Below are 22,541 nucleotides of genomic sequence, written 5' to 3'. Positions count from 1 at the left end.
AAATGAGGCCTGTCTCATAAACAGGGTGCTTAGGGAGTTCCCCTCTCACAGTTGGAGATGACTCAGAAACGCCTTTCTGACACTGCAGTTCCTAAAAAGGCTGCTCGGAGCCTGGTGGAGTGGCCATCTGTGAAATGGCGTGCTAACAACCAGCAAGGCTGTACAGACTCCCGAGCACCTTACTGTAGGCACTGCCAGACTGTGAGGAGCACCTGGGTCACACCTCATCTGTGGGACTTTATTACCGTCTTCAGAAAAAGAGCACCGTGCCCCTTATGATGGCAGCAGTACTGTTAAAAGGCTGTTGGTGTGGTGATGGGAATAGGCAGAAGATACTCGTTTCAAAAGAAAGCCCTCTCTAGCTACTAGCCCTGCCATTCAAGGCAGTGCCTTGCTAGGTATCTGGGAACTATACATTACTCTGAATGCACATGTTTGAATAAGGTTTTCTCATCAGTTTCTGGGATTCTAAAGAGCTTGGTAGGAGTTAGTTTTTGATTATTGAGGCAACCCCCTCCCCAGCTTTGGAAAAGATACGGATCTCTTATTTCTGACAAGCAGAAGGAAAAAAAAACGCACCTGGCTGTGTTGTTGCCATAAATACTTAGATGATGAAAATTCTCTTAAATATTTAAAGAAACTGCTGAGCATAGCTTAATCATCTTATTGAGAGCCTTAGATTTAAAACTTGAATGTCTGTTCTTAGGAATGAAGCAAGTTAAACTGCCTTAAAAATAAAGTGCCTCACGGTTGTGTCGTAAAACCTCAACTGACATTAAGGTAATTGTGCTTAAGTGCAATTTAGGGCCCTTGTGAATGTTTGTTGTAGACACAATAATGACGCTATTTTTAATAGTCCGATGCTAGTTCTAAAGAAATAAACCTATATTCTGCACGTGTCCTAAACAGAATCATTTCAGGGGAAAATGTAGTCTTAGCAAAAAAAGGACAAATTATAGGTTGTGGCATCATTATATGTTTCAAAAAAAAAAAAAAGAAGAAGAAAAGAAAAGAAATGGAATCTTCTGTAGTAGGGGCTTGTATAGTCCAGAGTAGTGTAATCTTCCCAGAGTCTCAGACACTTTCTGTCGTGGCTAATCTGACTCCCATCAGTCTTCTGGGACCCCTGATTAAATGCAGATATTCTAGCCTATGTTGAGCCTTTATGGGAATTAGAAAAAAAATGCCCTTTCTGGACAGATGCATCCGTAATCAGAGCACATGGCTTGGTCCTGGTGGGCTAGGCCTCAGCTAAATTCAGTGCCCCTGCCACTTTGGGCACCTTCATGCAATGCACACATTGAACCCTCCATCCCCTGGATTTACTAGATCTCTAGACAGAACATACCTACTGTTAACAGGTTCTCTGGGAACCACATATGTCAGATTGATATTCATATCACTATGGTGGTGCTTTTGAGTATGTGGTCTGTTTAAGTGTACAATGGTCTCTTAACCTTCAAGCCTCAAATCCTCAGAGCTAATGGCATGACTTCTAGTATAGAAATGGACCCACTCTATGGAACAGAAAAGCAATTTCACTTTATCTTGAATTTAAGCAATATTTGGGAATATTTGCTGCTGATTTCTTTTGTCGTGCTGCTCACTGTCATGTTAGATTAGGAAAGCAAATAGGTTAAACTACAGTCATCCTTTTTTAGTAGCTGTTAATAGTTTAGATAGGAGTTGATGTTCCATCACCACCCTATTCAGGCCCTAATCATTTTTCCCCCTTGGGAATCTCTGCAGCAGCCTTTAAACTGGTCTTTTTGCTGCTAATCCATTCTCTCCTCCAATTCATATAAGGTCACACTTGCTAATGATGCTTCAGTGCCTTTCTTCTGGTTGAGGCAAAGTCCAAACTCTTAAACATGGCATGCCAAATCTTGATCAAAACTCAGAGAGGGGTGCCTGGCTGGCTCAGTTGGAAGACCATACAACTCTTGATCTTGGGGTCACGAGTTCAAGCCCCACATTAGGTGCAGAGATTACTACAAAAAAAAAAAATAAATAAATAAACTTAAAAAAAAAAACTGAGAGCGATCCCCCTGTGTCAAAAACCAAGCCTTAGAGGACTTACGAGGCCTGTATGACCTGCTTCCCAGCCTTCCCTCTCCGACCACATCCCCTACTTCCCTCCCCCTTACTCATTTGAGTTTAGCCACACTGGTTTCCTTCCGCCTGCAGTACTTTCCCCCCAGATATCCGATCTCAACTCTGAGGTCCCTTCAACAAATCTCTCTTTGGCTATAATACCTGAAATTCCAGCTTTCCCTCACTCCAGACATTTCAGATCCTCCTTCCCTACTTTGTTTTTTCCTCGTTAAGAAGTAATATCTAATGTAGTCCATATTTTATGTAGCTAGCCTATTACTTTTCTCTTCCACCAGGATTTAAGCTCCATGAGGCTAAGGATTTGTGTGTTTTGTTCACTACAGCCCTCAGTGCCTAGAACAGAATCGAGCTTATAGTATGTGGCCAGTAAATGTTGGATGAACAGAGGACTGAATGAATTTGGCCCCTGCCTGCCTCTCTATCCTCCTGTCTCATCAAACTACTTCATCTCTCTCTTGTTCACATCTTTCCAGTCTGCCAGCTTTCTCGCTAAACATGCCACACTTTCCCCACCTCCTCAGTCCCTTTTTCCTTGCTGCTGCTTCTACTTACATGGCTCATCTTCCCCTGCTCTTCCTTTCAGACTTGGCTCAGAAGGCATCTTTGCTAGAAAGCTTTCCTGGGCCCTCCTCTGTGCAGGCGGAGCACCCTCTCCCATTATGGTACCAGCTGCACTGCCTGCTGCCTACCCTTTTGCCTGGCTTTTCCATCAAACCATACAACCTCCTTGAAGGTCTTACTAGGTTGTGTATTCTCAGTCCCTAGCACACTGTAGACATGTCTGAAATGTTTATTAACTGAAGAAAGGACAGAGGGAGGTTACTATAGATCTGAAGAATTATCTTAGTAGTTCATTCATCTTTATGGTCTGCCTAGAAAAGTTGCTGTATTTATTTTAGGTACTCAGTAAAACTCTGTATGAACCAATCATTAACTTGCCCTTCCTTCTCCCAATGCCTTATTAAAAATTTAAAATATTTCTAATAAATATGTTTTTAATATTGAACTTTGAAGAACTCTTCTGAATTTATAACTTTTAGCTTCAGGTAGTTGACCAAATCCGGATGTCATCAGACAGGGCAGAGAAAACCTCTTCTGACAGTACAAATCTGTCAGGATATACTGGTGGGCAAATGGGTATTTCAAGGACCTCAGTTTGTATGTGTTTTCTGAGAAACACAAATAAATGTCTTTGCTTACCTGTATCAGTGTTGGCTGGTAATAAATGCTTTCTCTGTGTGCATACTTTGTTCAAAGCAGGTCTTATATAAAAAATAAGTGGCTTAATCACTCATTTACAGTTTCCTCTATGAAACTTCTGAATAAAGATGAAATAACATTAAGAGCTGGGGAATTATAAATCTGTTTAATCTCTAGTGTAGATGAACAACACAAAATATTTTCATAAAAGCTAATGTTGCGAATGTTATTTATACTAATGATAAAGAATGTTGTCTCAGTAATGCCTATAAAAAACTTACCTACATGTTAAGTTGTATTAAGGCACACCATTTTAGATAGCTCATAAAGATTTTAGCAGCAGTTTGCTGTGACTGATTTGTAATGATGCTTATTACCCGTCATTATTGGGTCAACCTTATGTATAGCTATAGAGGGAAAAATTGGGCAGGACTTTACCATCCCCAAAGGCTGTAGCTTTTGCTAGTGTTTGGATGCATGGCATGTATTCCTAAAAGATCAGAAGTATAGCGTGTGATTTCTCGATGGACCATAACATCACAGCAGGAATACCTATACAACCTGCCAAGTAAATACATATTACAGTAATTCTCAGTCTGTGCTTTTGTTGCTTTGAGGAAACCATATGTAGTAGCAAATCCCTCTTATCTTTTGCAGTTAATCAGTTGAAGTGGTGAAACTTTACCAAAACAAACCACATGTTCTAAGTATCTTAAACTTAAAATATTTAAATGTGCATTCATTCTCCAAACTTTTGAGGTATAGATGGCTGTGCCCATTGGTATTCTAAACTGGATTTTTACATATGACATTTGTAATGTATCACTAGGATTTTCTCCTTGAGTTACTTTAAAGTGAACCTAGAATGTGGACGCGAATGAGTTGCCTTGAGTGCAGCAGTCTTAACTCTTTTACAGTTGCCTACTGAGAGCAGGATTTTTTTTAAGTGATCCATCCTTGTCAAGGCTTCCCAAGGCATTCAACTTTTTTTTACAATCATATTTCATTGATTTTTAAATAATATTTCATTAAATTATGAAACTGTATATATATATTTTTTTTTAATTTTTAAGTTTATTTTGAAAGAGAGAGAGTGTGAGTGGAGGAGGGTCAGAGAGAGAGGGAAAGCGAGAATCCCAAAAAAGGCTCTTTGCTGTAGGCACGGAGCCCATTGTGGGGCTCAATCTCATGAACCATGAGATCATGACCTGAGCTGAAATCAAGAGTCGGATGCTTAACTGACTGAGCCACCCAGCACCCCTAAACTATGTATATACATATATTTGAAGGATTTTATTTGTAAGTAATCTGTACACCCAACATGGGGCTCGAACTCAAAATCCCAGGATCAAGAGTCACATTCTCCACTGACTAAGCCAGCCAGGCGCCCCATGAAACTATATTTATAGATGAAACTCATAGATCTAAGAACAAACAACTGACTCTTCATAAATCATTAAAAACAGGGTGCATAACATGCCAGAGTATGGTTTACTAGTTTTGTTCATTTAGCATGCTGTGGATATCAATATACTTACAGAGGGAATGATGATTTTGATAAATTTGGTAACATGTAGTCATTATTTTTCTTTGTTCCTATATAACTTAAAAAGAGATGAGATTTCAACTGCAGTGAAAATAGTTCTAAGACACCAATAGTAAATCCTCTGTACTTACATGTGCACACTTACACACACACACACACACACACACACACACACACACACATTACAAGTGAACACATGTATGTATCTTTACATCTCTTTTATTTTAATATGGCTTCATTGTCTTCTTGCTTAAGCCTTCAGACTTCTCACTCTCCCTTAAAATTCTGTCATTTCCCCCTGCTTGCAAGGTATTCAGTATAGATAGAAAAAATATTCTTACTTTTGTTCCTCTTCTGTCTGGTCAGTTACCAGATCTTGTTCTTTCTGGAAAATGCATCTTCTCTTTATTTGAATGGCCACCCCCCTTGATCAGACCCTCACCACCTGCTGAGTATATTACTGAAATGGACTTGATTTACCACTTAGCCGTGTACGTCCTTGAAGCTGTGGCCAGATCCTTCTTCCATAAGTCCCACTTTCATCATTTTACTTGCTACTCAAAATTCTCAGTGGCTTTTCACTAACTGCAACATAAAATAAAAAATATTTGTCTTAGCTGTCTGTGCCAGTCTTAACATGGTCCCATTCTCATTTAAAATGTCAGGTTCTGCTCTTTCACACCCTGTGGGAACCTGCCATGACACCCACATGACAGCCCATTGCTCTGTTCGCCAGACTTGTACTCCATCTCCTTGCCTCTGCTCATTTTGAACCATCTGGCCAGTAGGATCTTAGCTCTTGTATTCGGCTTATTCAAATTCTTAAAGATCCCTGTCAACTCTTTCTTACAAGGAATTCAGTACCAGCAAGTTAGAAATTGCCTATTCTGACACTAAATTGGGCATACTGCATTTTATTGATAGTTGTCTAGTTGTGTTTAACTCAACTAGAGAATAAGCCCTTTCAGAGTAGGGACCCTCTCTTCTTTGTATCTTTTTCACAGAGCCCAGAGCACTTTCTATCTAGCACACCTGTACTGACCACCTGACTAAGGAGAATAAGAGTGATTAGGCCATTGTCCCTGCCCAATAGGTGCTTAGAATGTAACAACAACAACAAAATGTCCTTACACACACACACACACAATATGAAGTACATAGATGCTAAACTTTGTTCCAATAAAGATGTGAATTGTATTTAGATGGGCTTTTAGAGGAAGATGAAATTTCACTCTGATAACAGGGAGGAGGGTTTCTGACTTGGTGATACTGGAATTAGATATTAAATTCAACATTTGAATATGGGGATCATCAGAAGAATAGAAAGATGTTTATTTTCTTACAAAATATCTTTTTCAAGGGAGAAATAAACAGTATTGTTACTCAAGTAGGCATTAGGAAACTTTTAATAATTTGATCCAGTTCACACAATTCATCAGGGCTCTTACTCCAGCACAGGCATTTTGAGCACTAAGTTCTGTCTTTTCAAGTTCTGTTAACATTCCTTGGAGTCACCTGAACATATGGAAGGATCTGAGTTTTTAGAGGGTAAGAAACTTTTCAGCCCCCCCTCCCCTTCTGTAACACTCAAATCACTCAAGAATGTTTCCTTTTGAAAGCACTTCAAACCTGCCATGGAGTTAGCCTTTGGGGAGGAGAAAGGCGGGTAACATAAAATATCAGCCAAGAGCCTTTGAAGATGGGTGATGTGTTTTTCTCCTTAGGATGCTAAATCACACATCACCACACATGTGCATGGAAAATGAAAAATGTCAGAAACACATTTATGTAAACCATGGATCATATTTGCATATACAACATTTCAGCTCAGCCCTCCTACCCTCAGACCAGCAATGATTGATGCTTTATATTTTGCCTTTTAAAAGATTTATCTAGTTGCAGGATTTTGCTGTATGTTAAAACATAATATCTCAATGCAAGGTGAATTAAGATTATTACACTATAGACTTATGCTGTCTAATACAGTAATCAATAACCACGTATCCATTAAACTTAAAATTTTTTAAAGATTTCTTTAGTTGCATACCCACATTTCCAGTATCCATACCAAACTGAGATATGTGGTAAAGGTAAAATACTTAACAGATTTTAAAGATTTAGTACAAAAAATAATTGTAAAATACTAAGAATTTTTATATTATATGTTGAACAGATAATATTTTGGACATGTTGGTTAAGTAAAATATATTATTAAAATTAAAGCTAATTTTACCTCTTTTCACATTTTTCTTGTTACTTGGAAATTTAAAATTACTTCTGTGGGTCAAATATTTCTATTTGACATGCTGGCTTAGAAAACTCATGTTAAAATTTTATTTTTGTATAAAGTTTTATACTGAATGGGCTTGATAAATAAACATTTTGAAAGATAGGGTAATTAGTACTAACTAAAACATAATTTAGATGGTTTTGTGATTCCTAAAATTTTTTGTTTATAATTTTGATGGGACCCCACCAATCAGTATTTTCCTTTTTTTGTAAAAAATGAAGGCTTTAATCTGTGTTCAGGATATTATCTTTTTTTTTAAGGACATTATCTTTTAAAATTTTTTTGGTTTTGAGCTAGTTTGACTTTAATCTTTGCTCCTTGATTGGCTAGTGAGTAAGGCTAACGGAATAATAGGGATTAAGATTCAAATATTTCAGAAACGCTTCCACTACAGCATTTTTTTTAAATGGGAACTTAGAATCAATACAGTATCTAAGACAGCACACTAAGTCTTCGTATTTGCAGGCTAAGCCCTGAATCAGATATTTCAGTGAACGAAAATATCTCCACATATAACCATTCATTTGCCAATTAAAATTTTTTTTTGTTTCCTACGAAAACATTTGACTCAATAGCTTTCATGTGGAAATACTTCCACAAAGTTGTTTAATTTATTGATGTGAGTTCAAATGAGGTTCAATGTAATTTTTCAGTTAGTTTAAGTGTTGGCATGTTAGTGCTATATAAACCCTATTTGCCTACTTATCCTGTTGTCATTTAATTATTTAAAAAGAGGTGTCTTGAGTAGGGAACAGGCTTCCTAACTTAGGCGTTGTTAGTATTTTATTTTTTATGTTATTTAGAACATCAAGATATATGTGAATTGTATAGAAATTAGAAACCTTTCAAAGAAAAAGCCACTTGTATGGTTTTGGGATAACCCCTTACTGAAATTGTTTGTAATGACACAGAAATTGAAGTAAAAAGAAAGGGTGCCTTTTTGTTCCAAGTGAGATACGTAGTTTGTAGTAGAAAGATAGCACCAAGAAAGAGCCATAAATAGTAGTATTGGGGTTTTTGCTGAATTGAGTCACACTAGTGTCTATATATTTTCCAATGTTGAATTCTCTCCTCTAAACTTGAAATTTGTCCTGTTTCTCCATCTCTGGTAAAATATCCATGGAAACAAAGTGGCTTCCTCATGGTTTGCTCATGAGTCCATGTTGATTCCTTACTGATTCTGTATTATTAAAGACCAAACAGACATACAAGGAGGAGAAAGAATATTTCGTACAGCTATTTTCCCTACTAAGGAGAACCCATAGAAATGTGTATTTTTGAAAGCCACCTTCACTCCAGCTATTCGGCTTTTGGGCTCATACAGCAGTAGAAATGTTAAAGAGTGACAAGAAATTATTATTTCTGAAGATAGCTCGTCACTTTTTCCTCACAGGAGTTAGCTGGGGTTCAGTGCTCTCTTTGGTCTTATTTGAATGGTATTTTATCAGTCAGACAAAATAATATTCAACTATTAATATCGTTCTGCTAAAACAGTTTAGAATAAAGATTTAATGTTCTCTTTTCAGTGAAGGGCTTGTGCCCACCGTGCAGGACTGTAATAAAAGAGAAACAAATGAGGCAGCTCAAAGTTATGGCTCTCCATGGCTTTTAGGTCTCTCATACATTTTTATAAAACATATATCAGAACTTCTGAATTGTTAAATTGGGTTATTTTTTAATGCAATTGTATTCAAATAGGGACCTGAGAGTAACCTGTTAGGTTTCAGCATTGAGAACAGGCTCTGTCCTGGCTAACAGACTTATTGCTGTTATTATGTCCTCTGTCTGGTCTGTAGCCAGGAGAGGACAATTGACCTCAACACTGTGCTTCTAGCTGATCTTCAAGTAAACTGGTGCACTTCCAGCTCCTCTCCAGGCTCACCTCCGTGCTCTTAGGCAAACAGGTAACCGGCTTGCCCATCTCTCTCCTCATCTGTAAAGGGGGAGTCTGGAAGGTGTCACTTCTGGATTCCCCAGTGGATTTAAAAAGCAAAGATGAGATGAAAGACGTCATGTGAATCTCTCAGATTGCTACTGTTTAATAATTTTCACTCTCCCTAGAAACCTAAAAGTGAGCTTTAAAGAACAGAAAATGAATTTTAGCTCAAATATTTGAGAGTGTGATGTATCATTAAATGTTTGTGGGAATGTACTTTTGCCAAAAACGTGATCATTAGGGTTTAAGTTAGCGTTGCTCAAAATAATTTTATGAAGAGACTCTTTCACATGACACTGTTCACCTGTGGTGCTGGAAGGGTAATAGCATAGGTATATATTGGTTTTAGTGTGGGGGAATTAAGTGCAGCTGGACTTCAGCAGGGATTATTCCTTTCCCAAGCTAGAAATTTACCCCAGCCTCAAATGAAGGAGGAACATGGAGTCCTACAAAGCCAGGAATTATATTATCATTCTTAACTCAGAAAGTATGATTGCTGTCCCAACACTTAAAAAGACTGAAATTTAACACTCAGGTCTTCATTTTTTGCACTAGTCTCCTCCTCTCAGACTGAAATAGGAGTGGAAGAGGCCAGAATCATCCAAAGTAGATGGATCGCCATGACAGGTTGTTTTGACTTTAGTAAAGTTCTTTGCATTAAAACAAACATCCCTAAAACACATTAGCCTCCCAGCACAGGAGTGGGAACACACAGAGCAGGAAGCCTGCTGTGGTCTTTAGGGAAATCTTGAGTGCTTTGGGGTGATTTATTTTCAGAGGGTTTGAACGAGATCAGCTCCAGAGAAGACAGGAACATTCAGGATGGTGGGAAAACAAAGTAATGGACTTCTTTCTCCTCTCGGTTAATGGTCTCCCTGGAAAGCTATCACAAAGAAGTGTTTTGTTCTGTTTTGTGGGAGTAGGGGGTGGAGTAAAGTTATGCATTGAATGGAACCATGGTTGTTTGTTTGTTTGTTTGTCTGTTGTGGTAAGCTCCAGCCACCTGAGATGAGCCCACTGAAGTGGAGGACCAGCCCTGACAGACCCAGTATGATGCCTTGATTGGGTTAATGTAAAGTTGATTTCTTATCACATTAAGCAGAAACTGCAAAAGGCTTGTGGCTTTGAGATGAATTTAGCTTCTGAATCCAGAATGGCCCACAAACAAGGTTTTTTTTTTTTAATAACAGATGCGTAATGAACATTCCTGACCCAAGTTTACAAACATGCAAACTGGGCTAGAAAAGATTTACTAGATCAGGAGGAAAGCCCAAGTTCAAGGGAGATACATATAGATCTTGCCTATCCAGCTGTGTGAATCGGCTTCTTTTTCTAATACAGCTCAGAGCACTTATATTACGTGTTATTAAGATTGGTCATTTAGGGGCGCCTGGGTGGCGCAGTCGGTTGGGCGTCCGACTTCAGCCAGGTCACGATCTCGTGGTCCGGGAGTTCGAGCCCCGCGTCGGGCTCTGGGCTGATGGCTCGGAGCCTGGAGCCTGTTTCCGATTCTGTGTCTCCCTCTCTCTCTGCTCCTCCCCCGTTCATGCTCTGTCTCTCTCTGTCCCAAAAATAAATAAACTTTGAAAAAAAAAAAAAAAAAAAAAAGATTGGTCATTTAGACCAAAGCTGAGCTCCCGAGAACTCTTCTCAGTGACAACGAAATTGTTATGTAAGTTCAGAAAAAAAGGAAATCAGAAATACTGTGTGTGTGTGTGTGTGTGTGTGTGTGTGTGTGTGTGTGTGTGTATTTAAGGAATTTTTCAGGAAGCTCACAAGCAATGAGTTCTTCTTTGTTAAGGGACGTTATGAAACCACTGTAGTCCTCCTTTATATCGGAGTTGTAATTATAACGACAGGGATATTGTGTTCTCTAACAAATATTCAAGCTCCCTGATACCACGTTGCCTAAAGCCAGGCTTCACATACGGGTATGTGTAACATTGCCTCTTAGTAATCCCCCCATCACTTGTCATTGGCCTTTCCCTCTCTCAGTGGAAATATCTTTATAGCCTGTGACTGGCCTGTTGCTTTTGTTTGTCTTAGGTTCATCATGTCTTTTATAGAACACGAGAACATATAGATCCTTGGGACATAGTACCTGAAATATTTAAGGGCTTGATAGGAATAAGTGCCCTCTTTTGGAAATGGCTTCATGATGCAGTTGTATGCCACTGGAACAGTTGGAAAGAGGAAAATTAGATCCACTTGCACACTAGACAGCTCTGTTTTTAACACATGATTATTTTATTGAGGTGTACATTAATTAATCCTGAAATAAGATCCTGTGTGACATTCAAAGTTGTGTTGAGTAGCTCAGAGTTTAAATATTTTAGTTTTACAACTCTGTTATGCTGGCAGCCAACAATGGTGTCTCCGTGAAATCAGCATATGAGCCCTGCTTGTGATGACATCTGGAAAGCTTGTTTTATCTATAAGCACAGTTGTAGACAAATGAAAGCAGACAGATGTAAGGCTAGGGTGGCATCTTCGCCTCAAGCACTCTCTGGCTGTACATTTTCCAGTGTGTCAAAAACAGGGAGCCTTTTTTCAGGGGTGGAATAAAAACATTCTGTCACATCCATACACCAGCTACTGTGCTGCCTTTTCTGAGCTCTGAGGTGTAAAATGGCATATATTGTTCAAAGTTTAACAAGAAGAAGAGTTAGGAGTCTGTAGGAGGTGGCTAAGTGTAAAAGATACATGATGCAAAGGCAGAAGAAAACTTGGTGTCATTTTAAGTCAATCACAACCCCTTTCTCCCGTGAGAGCCAGGAGGGATGCAAGGATTGTCAGAAGGGGATTTGGAGTTTCAGGTGTATTTTTCTTTTTCTGTTATCTTTATCATTCACTGTGAACAGCACCCACTGTGTATTAAGCACCTACTGTATACAGGGAAGTTGACCTAGTAGTTCATGTGGATGGGTCAGAGATAAGCTTTAGGATAGGGCTGTGCTTAATAAAGATGGATACGTAGAAGTCTGAAAGTCAGTGGTGTTTCATGGTTAGCTTTCAAGACATTTTGTTCAGGGACTATTCTATAAGAACTTTTATACAAGGGCAGCTTGCCTTTTATCCCACTCTTCTTTTTTTGTTGTAGAAATAAGTATACCTCAAAATATGCATACATACGTGCATATGTATTTGCTGGAATCTGGGTTCAAGCAGACATTTTTTAAAGCTCTTGACCCTACAACAGCAATAGACTTTGCTATACCTGCTGTGGATATGAAGTCTATATTTTCATCTCTGGGGATTTATGGCTCCATATTTCATTGCATATACTGTATATACCATGTAACTGTCACTAACTATTGTTAAATATGTTTTACTGAAATTTTAGGAAGGCAGATACAGTCTCGTTAAGCATCTGGGTAGGAACTAGATTGCTGCTTGCAGCCAAAACACATAACTTTATAGTAGTGGAATCTCGTATCTGAGGAAACCACACAGATACATGTAATTTGAGAGCAGTGAAATAATGGAAATGTACGGAAGGGAATAGTATGGCCTAAGGAAGTGAAATATGTTCAGTTGCTTATGTCCGGATAAAAGTCTCTCTTGGCTTCAGCAGCATGTGTCTTTTTCAGTGGCTCAAGGTGGTTGAGAATATCCTCTTTTTTTTTCTTTCTTTCTTTTTAGCAGGAAAATTGCATTATGCTCTTAACAGGGGAAAACACAGATGTCCCTTTCCTGTCCCATTCCCATCACGCCATCATCAGTCCTTTGAAAGTGCATGGTGTTGAGTGCCACTGAGCCCTGAAAAGTGCCTTTGTATGTACAAAATGACACTGTTTTGTTTTACATACTGTTAGGCATGGTGGAGAAAAAATATATGTGTAATTGAAAATATACAGCAAATTGCCATTTGTACCTGCAAAGACTAAATGGCCCAGTCATTTGGATTGTTGGGATCTTAGTAACACCTGAGTGAACTGATGGGCCAGCCAAGGGAAGCCACTGGACCTTTGTGTGACTTTTCACTTAAAGCCAAGTAAGGGGTCCCATGACTCCATCACTGTTCTTTGAGACTCATTCTAGCCCCAAGTGCCCTGGGTAAAAACCCAGTAGTGCTTGACTTCTCTGAATTTGTTCATTTAAATTGGAAACACAGAGAGGAGGGAGTCTTTTCTTGATTCTTGGGATCTGGTTTTGCCTGATAACATTAGGATCAGAAAAGAAGTAACAGTTACATAAATTATCCGCAGACCATGAGTTGGAAACCAGAGGGATTTCATGTCTCATCGTCCTTCCAAAAACTGAGAGTTAGTGAAAGTTTTTACGGTCCCCTTCCTCAATGCCAACTTAAAATTTAAACTATTAAAATTGATACCATCATTCGTTTTTGTGTCCTTCAGTTTAAGAGGAGATTTTTTTTCTCCTTTTAGTTTGAGTTTCTTTAGCTGAATATTTAATTTTTAAATTTTTTAAAAAATTTATTTATTTTTGAAAGAGAGAGAACGTGAGCAGGGGAGAGGCAGAGAGACAGGGAGACACAGAATCTGAAGCAGGCTCCAGGTTCTGAGCTGTCAGCCCAGAGCCTGATGCAGGGCTTGAACTCACAAACCACGAGATCATGACCCAGACCAAAGTTGGACACTTAACTGACTGAGCCATCCAGGTGCCCCAAGCTGAACATTTAATTTTTAAATGTTTACCAACACTATTGGGTTGATTTAATAGCCACCAGGAACCTTGTGCTGATACCAATTTGATTTGTTTATAAGTTAAATGATGCTACTAAATCTATAGTGCTATTTGGTCATCTTGAATTAATCAGAAATATCCTTTATGATGCCATCTCCTGGAAGGCTGTGTTTGCCCAGATTAAAACTATGCTTGTGGCAACATTAAAACAAAATTATGGATCCCTTAATGGTACTACTAAATAGTAATTTGTACTGATATACATTGATCTTATATTATTATCGTTATTATTATTGACAACAGTTGGTGCCTACAGTGCACTGCATACAGTACAAAGTTTTTTTCTGTTTTTACCGAGTGCTTATATTATCGTATCAAAGGCACTTTGAAATTTGATTATCTTATATAATTCTCATAATGATCCCATGAAGTTGGTATTACTATTATATTATTACCTCCATTTTGTCCATAAGGATACAGGTTCAAAGAAGTTAACTAATATGTTGAAGATCACACATCTCTGTAAATTGAACTATGTGTACAGGCATTGATTCCATATTCATACATATTTATTTTCTGTTCTGAATATATTATAACCATAAGGTACCTTATACATGTGTTTTTTACTTAAAAACAAATGATCTGTTGATTTTTTAAAAGATTATTAAAATTGGGCATTGGTTCAATTTCCCAAATTAGTTAATAAGTTTGCAGTAACATCAGTGATGGTAAAGATGTAACATTAGATTTCCTTCAGGCACAGAGTTCTTTTTGTTTGCTAGAGAGGCAGTACAATGTATTGGTTGGTGGAAAAGTCAGCTGTGAAAGTTGCTGAAGATTGAATCCCAACTCTGCTACTTATGACCACTGTACGATTCTTTGTGCCTCGTGTTTCATAGCTTTAAAATGATGGTGAGAATTTGTTTTCTAAATTTTATTTCTTTATTTTGAGAGGAGGGGGGAAGAGTGTGAGCAGGACCGAGGGGCAGAGAAGGGGGGGGGGGGATCAGAGAGAAACTCCCAAGCAGGCTCCACACTGTCAGCGCAGAGCCCAATGTGGTGCTCAATCCCACAGACTGTGAGATCATTACCTGAGCTGAGGTCAGGAGTTGGATGCTTAACCAACTAACTGAACCACCCAGACACCGGGTGGTAAGAATATTAATAGTACCTATTTTATGAAGATATTTTGTGTGTTGAGTGAGCTAAAATATGCAAAGCACTTAGACTGGTACATGCCATATAGTAAATACTGTATGAGAATTAGCTGCTATGATTATTTTGTGGCTGTTATTGTGATAATAACTTAAACCAGTGTATGAAGCTTGCAAGTCATTTTCAAATTTTCAGAAACATTTGGAGACTGTCAAAGGTAAGTAAGTATTCTTCCAAAGGTTAAGCTATTACAGATAACATTTTAGTATCTTTGTGCTGAGCTGTTAAAATAAACAGATAAATAACCTAGCAGATATTCTTTCCCGAATGCATAAAGAAAGAATTTAGAACTCAAATGCAAGTAAGATTATATTAGTCTAAATTAAGCACTTGAAATGTTTATATCTGTACTTTAAAAATGAGTGCTGACTTGGTGATATCAGGAATTTTTTCCCTTGAAATTGTAAATTATATGCCTGTTGTCTCATGCTGATCAATGATACATAAAGAAGACCCTTACAAGCAAATATAATAAAATGGTAATTGTAGAATTTAGATGGTAGTTACATGGATGCTCACTGTAAAAGTTCTTTCAACTTTTGTGTATATTTGAAAATTTTAATAATGAAATATTGATGGAGGAGACTTATTAACATTGCCTCCCACTCCTCTGGAGGTTGAAAACCTTTCCCAGACTTTGTGTCTCTGGCATGATAGATGGCAGTCATAGTGGTGTGGAATACACATAGAAAGACACTCTCAGAAATCCCATTTCAGTCTCACTTGTGTATTTTCTTACCACCAACTTTGAATTTTTTTGAGTCCTTTTGGTTTTTTTTGTGAATTGAATTCTCATTTGCATTTTAGTAATCTTCTTAATATCACTGTCATGCTTCCTTTCTTTAGTCGGAGCCGGACGATCGTTGAAAGAGAGCTGAGAAGGCAGGGAACAATAAAGTGGTTACTTCAAGTTAATGACACTCTTACACAATGACATTTCTTCATGACCTAGCAGAGTTTGCCAGGAGTTATATGGTTAACATAGAGCTCACATTTTCTGAGGCTAATAAACATCGGTACATTAGATGATCTGTAGTTATTACTTCTAAGAGTCCTTTCATTTTGTAATTTGTGTTAAAATATGTTTTTAGGATGAATATTCTGTTATGCTAACACTGTTCATCGAAGAATAAGATTAGAAATTAGGTTGTGGATGCCACCAAGAAAAAGACAACATTTTGTAACTGTAGGGAATAAGTGTTAAGTTGAAAATTAACTTTTCTGGATTTTTTTGGCATGTGTCTTTTTAAGATAAAATGCGTTTTCTTATTAATTATAGAGTAATGATTGTTGTAAAGTATCCCTTTCTTCTCTCTGCCACTCAGACCAATCTAGAATTTTGTTACTTAGTTCTGGATATCATATTGTATGGAGGAGTACTGAGCAATTGGAAGTGTGACCATCAGTGACTAAGGTGGTGAAGGATCTGCGGACAAAGCTTGGGTGAGGGATCAGTTGGAGACACAGTGTTGGGTCTGGAGAAAAGCCTGCCGAAGTGGAATCTCCTCCCCATCTGTAAGGGCTTCCACGTGGACCAGAAAGCAGACTGATTGTGGTAATGCCTCAGAGGACTGAAAGTTACAAGAAGGCAGGTTTCAGATCAGTGGAAGGAAGAATGTACAGAGTTAGAGCCATGAAACAATGAAATGAGCTGCCTCATAATATAATGAGCCAGATGCAGCTGGGTTCTTTTCTGCCTGACTTCTCCTGTCATCTATTTGCAGGATATGGCAGGACACAGGGGCCCGCCCAAACCTTTTTCTAAAGAGAACGATACTTCCTGAGCACCTACAGAAAGACATGCTGAGAAGTTCAAATAGGGGGCCAGGTACCTCCCCAAAAGTAGAGTGTCCTCTTTGTTCTGGGAGTCAGTTGTAGAGTAGAAGCTAAGGGAAGTTTCTTTTCAAGTCTACTCTGGGGATATCTGCTTTTTGGAAGCACTCAAGGGACAGTATATCTTAAATCAGGATTCTGATACAAAGAAATAGATATATTCATTTTTTGATTTAAAAAAGTAATTCCATAATGTTAAAGCCGAAATGAAAATATAATTATATAATATTTATCTTTTCCCCATCCATATTTTATAAAGTTCATTGTTTTAGGGTTATTAGGAAATAGTCTAGATATATTAAATATCTTCCAGTGAAGGCTTTAGTTTTTCAAGTATATTTGGAACTACAAGCAAATAATGCAAAATTTTTGTTTCTTTGTGTTGAGGAGGAAAGCACAAACAACTAAAAATTTAAAGATAAGATGCTTATGTAACAGATCAAGAGAATAATATAAGAATAGCCCTCTCCTTTTGGAAAAAATGTTTAAGTTTGACATTTTTAAACAAATGACTGTGGTAGTTAGCTGCTGCTTACAAGTTGTAAAGTCTTGGTTTGTTAAGAAAATTAAGGAGAGTTGGTTTTTTTGTTGTTATTTATTGATTATTGTTTCCTTGTCACATTTTTATCAGGAAATGTTTGTCTTTAGGAGCAAATCCTAGAAACTAAAGGTAGTCAGAATGGTACTTTGACCATTCTTCAAGGGGTGATCTTTCTCTGTTTTGCCTCTGCCTTTTACTGCTCTGTCCCTGTGGACAATATGGGGGCAACACGCTTCTATGCCACTTCCAGTGGAACATGGCAGACCCTGCTACTTTATCTTTCTTCTGCATCCTACGTTACTTCCAGTGGTTTCACTCTTTTCTTTTCCCACCGCAAACACATGTAAAACCGACAAATTGTAAAGTTTTTGTGCATTTTAAAACCTTTGCACCCTTATACTTATTTAAAATATGATTTCAGGAACAATCACCTTGTAACATGAAAGAGCTCAGAAAATGACCAGAACTTAGTATGTGTAGGCAGAAAATCAGGAGACAGTGGTAGGTGAATTCAGCATTTAGCCATTTGACAAATACTTACTGAATTCCTACTTGTGCCAGGCAGAGCTGCTAGATTCTAGAAGTTAAAATGGTGAACAAGGCAGATGTGATTCCTGCCCTTATGGAACTGATTATATAAGCATATACATGTAAATTGTCATAGATTCTTTAAAAACACACACATGCACACAGAGGGCTTTAAAAAGGAATCTAGGGGACTTCTGGAATTGTTGCCTTGGTAAAGTGAATTTTGAGCAGAGATCTGAAGGATGAGTTGCACTTCTTGAGGGAAGTGGGCAATGGTAGGGGGTTACAGGCAGGAAAATGCGTGGCCTGCTAAAAGAACTAGCAGTGGACACCTAACTGGAGCATCCCTGGCGTGTAGTAGAGAGACTCCAGAGCAGTGTCGGGGCCTGCCTGGAACACACGCTTCCTTCTCTGCTCTGCTGCTTTATTTTGTGGTCCTTCCAGAATTTTTCCTCCGATCATCACCACAGGAGAGGGAGGATATGCTGTTTTTGTTGTAATGAATCGTAATCCTCTATTATTTCAGGTATCTGATAAGGGTGTCTAGAAGCAATAGAACGAACAGTCGCGTCATGGTCTCACCTCTTAATGGCAGACCTTTCGAGGGAAGCCCTCTGAGCTTTTCATGGTGGATAAAGTAAAACTCCTGTTGCTCATTGTCTTCTCCTCCAGGGTGCCCCTGGTAGGGAGTTGATAGGAGATCTTTTGGACATGGGCACTGCTTCACTGTTGACAGAAAGACATGGCGAATTTGATTAAATTAAATTAGGAGCATGTGTATGCTTGACAAAGTGAGCTAATGAAGGAAAATGCATCAAAAGGATTTATGGTAAATTGATTAAAATTTTTCTTTGCAGAAAACCCTTCCGGCTTAACGCTTGGAATTATAAGTCTAACAGTGCTTCTAGGCCCTCCAGGTTCTCACTTGCCTTTGCAGTAGGCAGTTAGGGGACTTCGCTTTCCTTTGAGCAGCCACTCTGTCTGCAGCATACTCTGTTGCAGGCAAATGTATTCCCAACCTGCAATCTGAATTGCGTGGAGGAAAGAGGATAAAAGACACTATTTGATTTATTAATTTCTAGTGGATTAGAACTACAAATGTTTGCTATGTTTTTAATTTGAGAAGTAGAGAGAATCACAGCAGCTTTTAATTATGCATTTTGTGTAATGCAGCTCTGAATAGAGCAGAACAAAATTAAAATTGTGGATCAAATACTAAATCTGAGTGGATACTAAAGTGAGCTGTAGTGTAATGCTAATGGTTTTGCATCTTCCTGGCATTATGTCAATAATGGCTCTAATCACATTAAGTAGAGAGCCCATTAGCTTTTTCTTTGCAGCAGCATGCACCATAGCAACATACTGTGAGTTCTGAAATAACTTTTGACATATTTTTTAGAGCATTGCCATGTTCAGTCTGAGAGGCATGTGTAGAACGTGCGTGTGTGAACACAGATGTGTTCACAATGCTATATGTGCAGTGATGTTCTTTTGTTAGTATAGACATGTTAACCCTACCTAACATTGTCTTTGAAGAATGTAACCCAATGCCTTTATCTTCATAAATTTAATAGATTATCTATATATACCTAGAGGGGTGTGTGTGTGTGTGTGTGTGTGTGTGTGTATATATATATATATATATACATATACATATACATATACACACACACCTCTATATAGCATATATATATATTGTATAGCACAATATATACCTAGAGGGATAAAGGCCTTTTAATATTTCCTTTCTTTGTTCTGTTCACAAATGGCATGGCATTTTCTAACTGTCCAGCCCTGTATAGTTCTATTGCTCTGTTGAAGCTTGAACAGAGCACTCTCGTTGAGGTTCATTTGCTTTAATGCCATTTCAGGTCCAGTTTCGTGGAGTGCTTTGTGCTCCCAAGATAAGCTTACCGTGTGGTTTCATCATGGGTGTTCTTAGTGACTAGGAGACTAGAATTAATATGGTATGTAAATATTTCTTCTTTGAGTAGAACAATCTTGAGTATTTTTAAACATTCAAATGATTCAAAATTTTTCACTGAAATTTTCAAGTGTAACTAAAACTCAGTTTTTCTGTTATTATACTATATGAAAATAAACATGGGAAGATGATAAGGGGATTTTCAAAATGGTAGTATTACAGAAGTGCTTTGTTCTCAATATGTATGTGACTTGATGACTTATCTTCCTCGCCAAACCTTCACTTAACCGGTATATGTACATCTTATATGCTTTCTTCTTTCTTACCTCCTCTATCCACTTGCCATGTACTGCCCAAAAAAGTTGCTTCAGTGTTCTGAGTAAATACTGATGCTTTAGTCTTCTAAATAGCCCTTGAACCCATCCCTCCCTCTCTGTCCCCAGAACTCAATTCAGGGCCTCATTGTCTTTTCCTGTTTTCATGTTAATGTTCCTCTTTCTGCTATATTTCAGTGGTATTTAAGTGATATGAGTGACATTTAAGAAAGCAACATATAATAATGTGTATGTGGAGTTTATTTTTTCTTAAGAGGTTCTCATAAGTTAGGATGCATAATCGTAACTTTTATTCAAGATGGGTCATCAAGGGTAAGCACCCTTAAATTTCACAGGTGATCACAGTGCACTCGGTTTGAGCAGTTACATAGTACAGTTCTCTTAGAACTTGAAAGCAAATGCTACGTGGTCGAGTGTTGGATATGTTGTCTGTTTATCTTTGGTATCAAAGACCCAGGGAATTTGGAGAAACATCACACAGCTTTTGGAATTATTCAGACAAACTGTAATATCACATGACTGCTCCCCCAAATGTTAAGACATTACTCACTGGATCTTAAGACATTTTAAGTACTTAATCATCATAATACCCTAATGAGATAGTCAGGAATGAAATTTAAATCACTTTAAATTGGGGCAAGGAGAGGTAAAGTGACTGCCCAAGTTTGCTTTGACAGTGATTAAACTAGGATCAACTCTAGAAATAGTTGCCTTTTTATTTTTATACGATAAAATATACTTCCACTTAGCCTTTTAATTCAGAAGAGTTAACTTCAGCTCCTTAAAGGAATTCGTAAGTGCTACCTTACATACATATGTTGCAGTCTTACCTTTTTAGAGCACTTTCAGGTTTATGCCTAAGGGAAAAAGCTAGGGCACCCTTCTGAAAATGAAAAATATGAAACATGTTCTTTTGTGACAATCTGAATTTTTCTGACTCATCGTCCCTGGCATTCCATCACATCATGCTGCCAGGATGGCTTCCCTCTTCTGCAGAAATACAGTGTTCTCGGTGACAAGTGCCATTCTGTCTGAATACACATTGGAAGCACTCATAGGAAAGGGTAGGAGCCATCTGACTTGTCCATTGTAGTATTGTGCCTAGCTCCAAGGTGGTCTCCTAGATGCCTGGCCTCCCAACCCTGTCGTCTCCTTTCTGATGAGATCTGCCTTGAAAATCTTCTGTAGCTACAGCTGCCACATTTGGGTAGATGACCTATATCTGATTCCCAAGCTTCCACCTTCCTTATATAACACAATTCCACATTTTAAAATGCCCACTGACTTTTGATGCCTAATGGTATTATCGGTAAATCCATATCAACATAACTAAAACTGAATGTCTATTTTATATTTTATATTTTTATATATTTTTTATATTTTTTATATTTTATATAAAATTTTATTTTTATATTTTGTATTTTACCCCCTTTCCTAAGTTGTACCTTCTCATGATTTCCCACATTGACCTTTCACTTAATACGTAGCAGAGCCTCCAAAGGCTGGGTTGTATGGAGTGCCTCCTGGAAGTTTTAAAGCTTGATAAAACATAGTCTTTACCTTCCAGAGACTTAAGAAGAACCATAAGATGATTTCAGTCACGTGTGGAATTTAAGAAACAAAACAGACGAATATATGGGGAAAGGAGAGGAAACAAACCACAAGAGACTCTTAATGAAAGAGAACAAACTATGGGTTGACTGAGGAAGATGGATGGGAGATGGGCTAGATGGGTGACGGGTACTAAGTAGGGCACTTGTGATGAACCCTGGGTATTGTATGTAAGAGATGAATCACTGAATTCTACTCCCAAAACCAATATTGCACAGTATATTAACTAACTAAAATTTAGTTTAAATACAATTTTAAAATTAAATAAATAAATAAGAAATATAAGATGTGGATCATACTTGCATTGCAGAAATCTCACTGTGTTTGCAGGCTGGAGACTGGTTTAGGACTGAGGGAATGGGCGACCTGGTCTGGAAGGAGGTGGAAGGTGACCGAACCAAGTGTCCTTGCCAGAATTTTTGTCCTCAAAGAGGACACAGTTGAGTGAAAGAGAATAGATATATGCAAGAATCTAGGTGAGAGTAAAGCAATCAGGACATGTTTAGAAAGCTTCCATTTCAGTTTTTCTTCGTTTCCATCATTCTCTCTCTTTGTCAAACAAATGTAGGGCAGCATCTCTCCTGAGCTGTCTCCACCTTTTCTCTCCACACACCCCTGCCTCAGCTTACCCACCTACCTACCTACCCCTCTCCCTCTGTCCCTCTTTCCTCTCTCTTTCCCACTCATCCTCTCTCCTCTCTCTGTCCTCCCTCTGTCCTCTCTCTCTGTCCCTCTCCTCTCATCTTATTCTTCTTCCCTCCTTCCCTCTTTCTGTCCAGGAAGTGGGAGGAGGAGAAGAAGAAATATAAGAAAAATCTTG

The 22,541-nt window shown here is 38.2% G+C and overlaps 1 protein-coding gene across 1 annotated transcript in view; it reads left to right on the top strand.

The window, feature by feature from the left end:
* Nucleotides 1-57: 57 nt before the first annotated feature.
* Nucleotides 58-22,541, top strand: part of BNC2 (basonuclin 2) — a 70,926-nt gene continuing 48,442 nt past the window's right edge. The window contains exon 1 of the mRNA XM_032595514.1: nt 58-201. Coding sequence (XP_032451405.1) covers nt 58-201 — 144 coding nt within the window. The remainder of the gene's footprint in view (nt 202-22,541) is intronic.

The sequence above is a fragment of the Lynx canadensis genome, chromosome D4 (assembly GCF_007474595.2).
Source record: "Lynx canadensis isolate LIC74 chromosome D4, mLynCan4.pri.v2, whole genome shotgun sequence".
Lineage (NCBI taxonomy): Eukaryota > Metazoa > Chordata > Mammalia > Carnivora > Felidae > Lynx > Lynx canadensis.
Note: the sequence above shows the minus strand (reverse complement) of the source record. Positions and strands in the feature narration are given on the sequence as shown.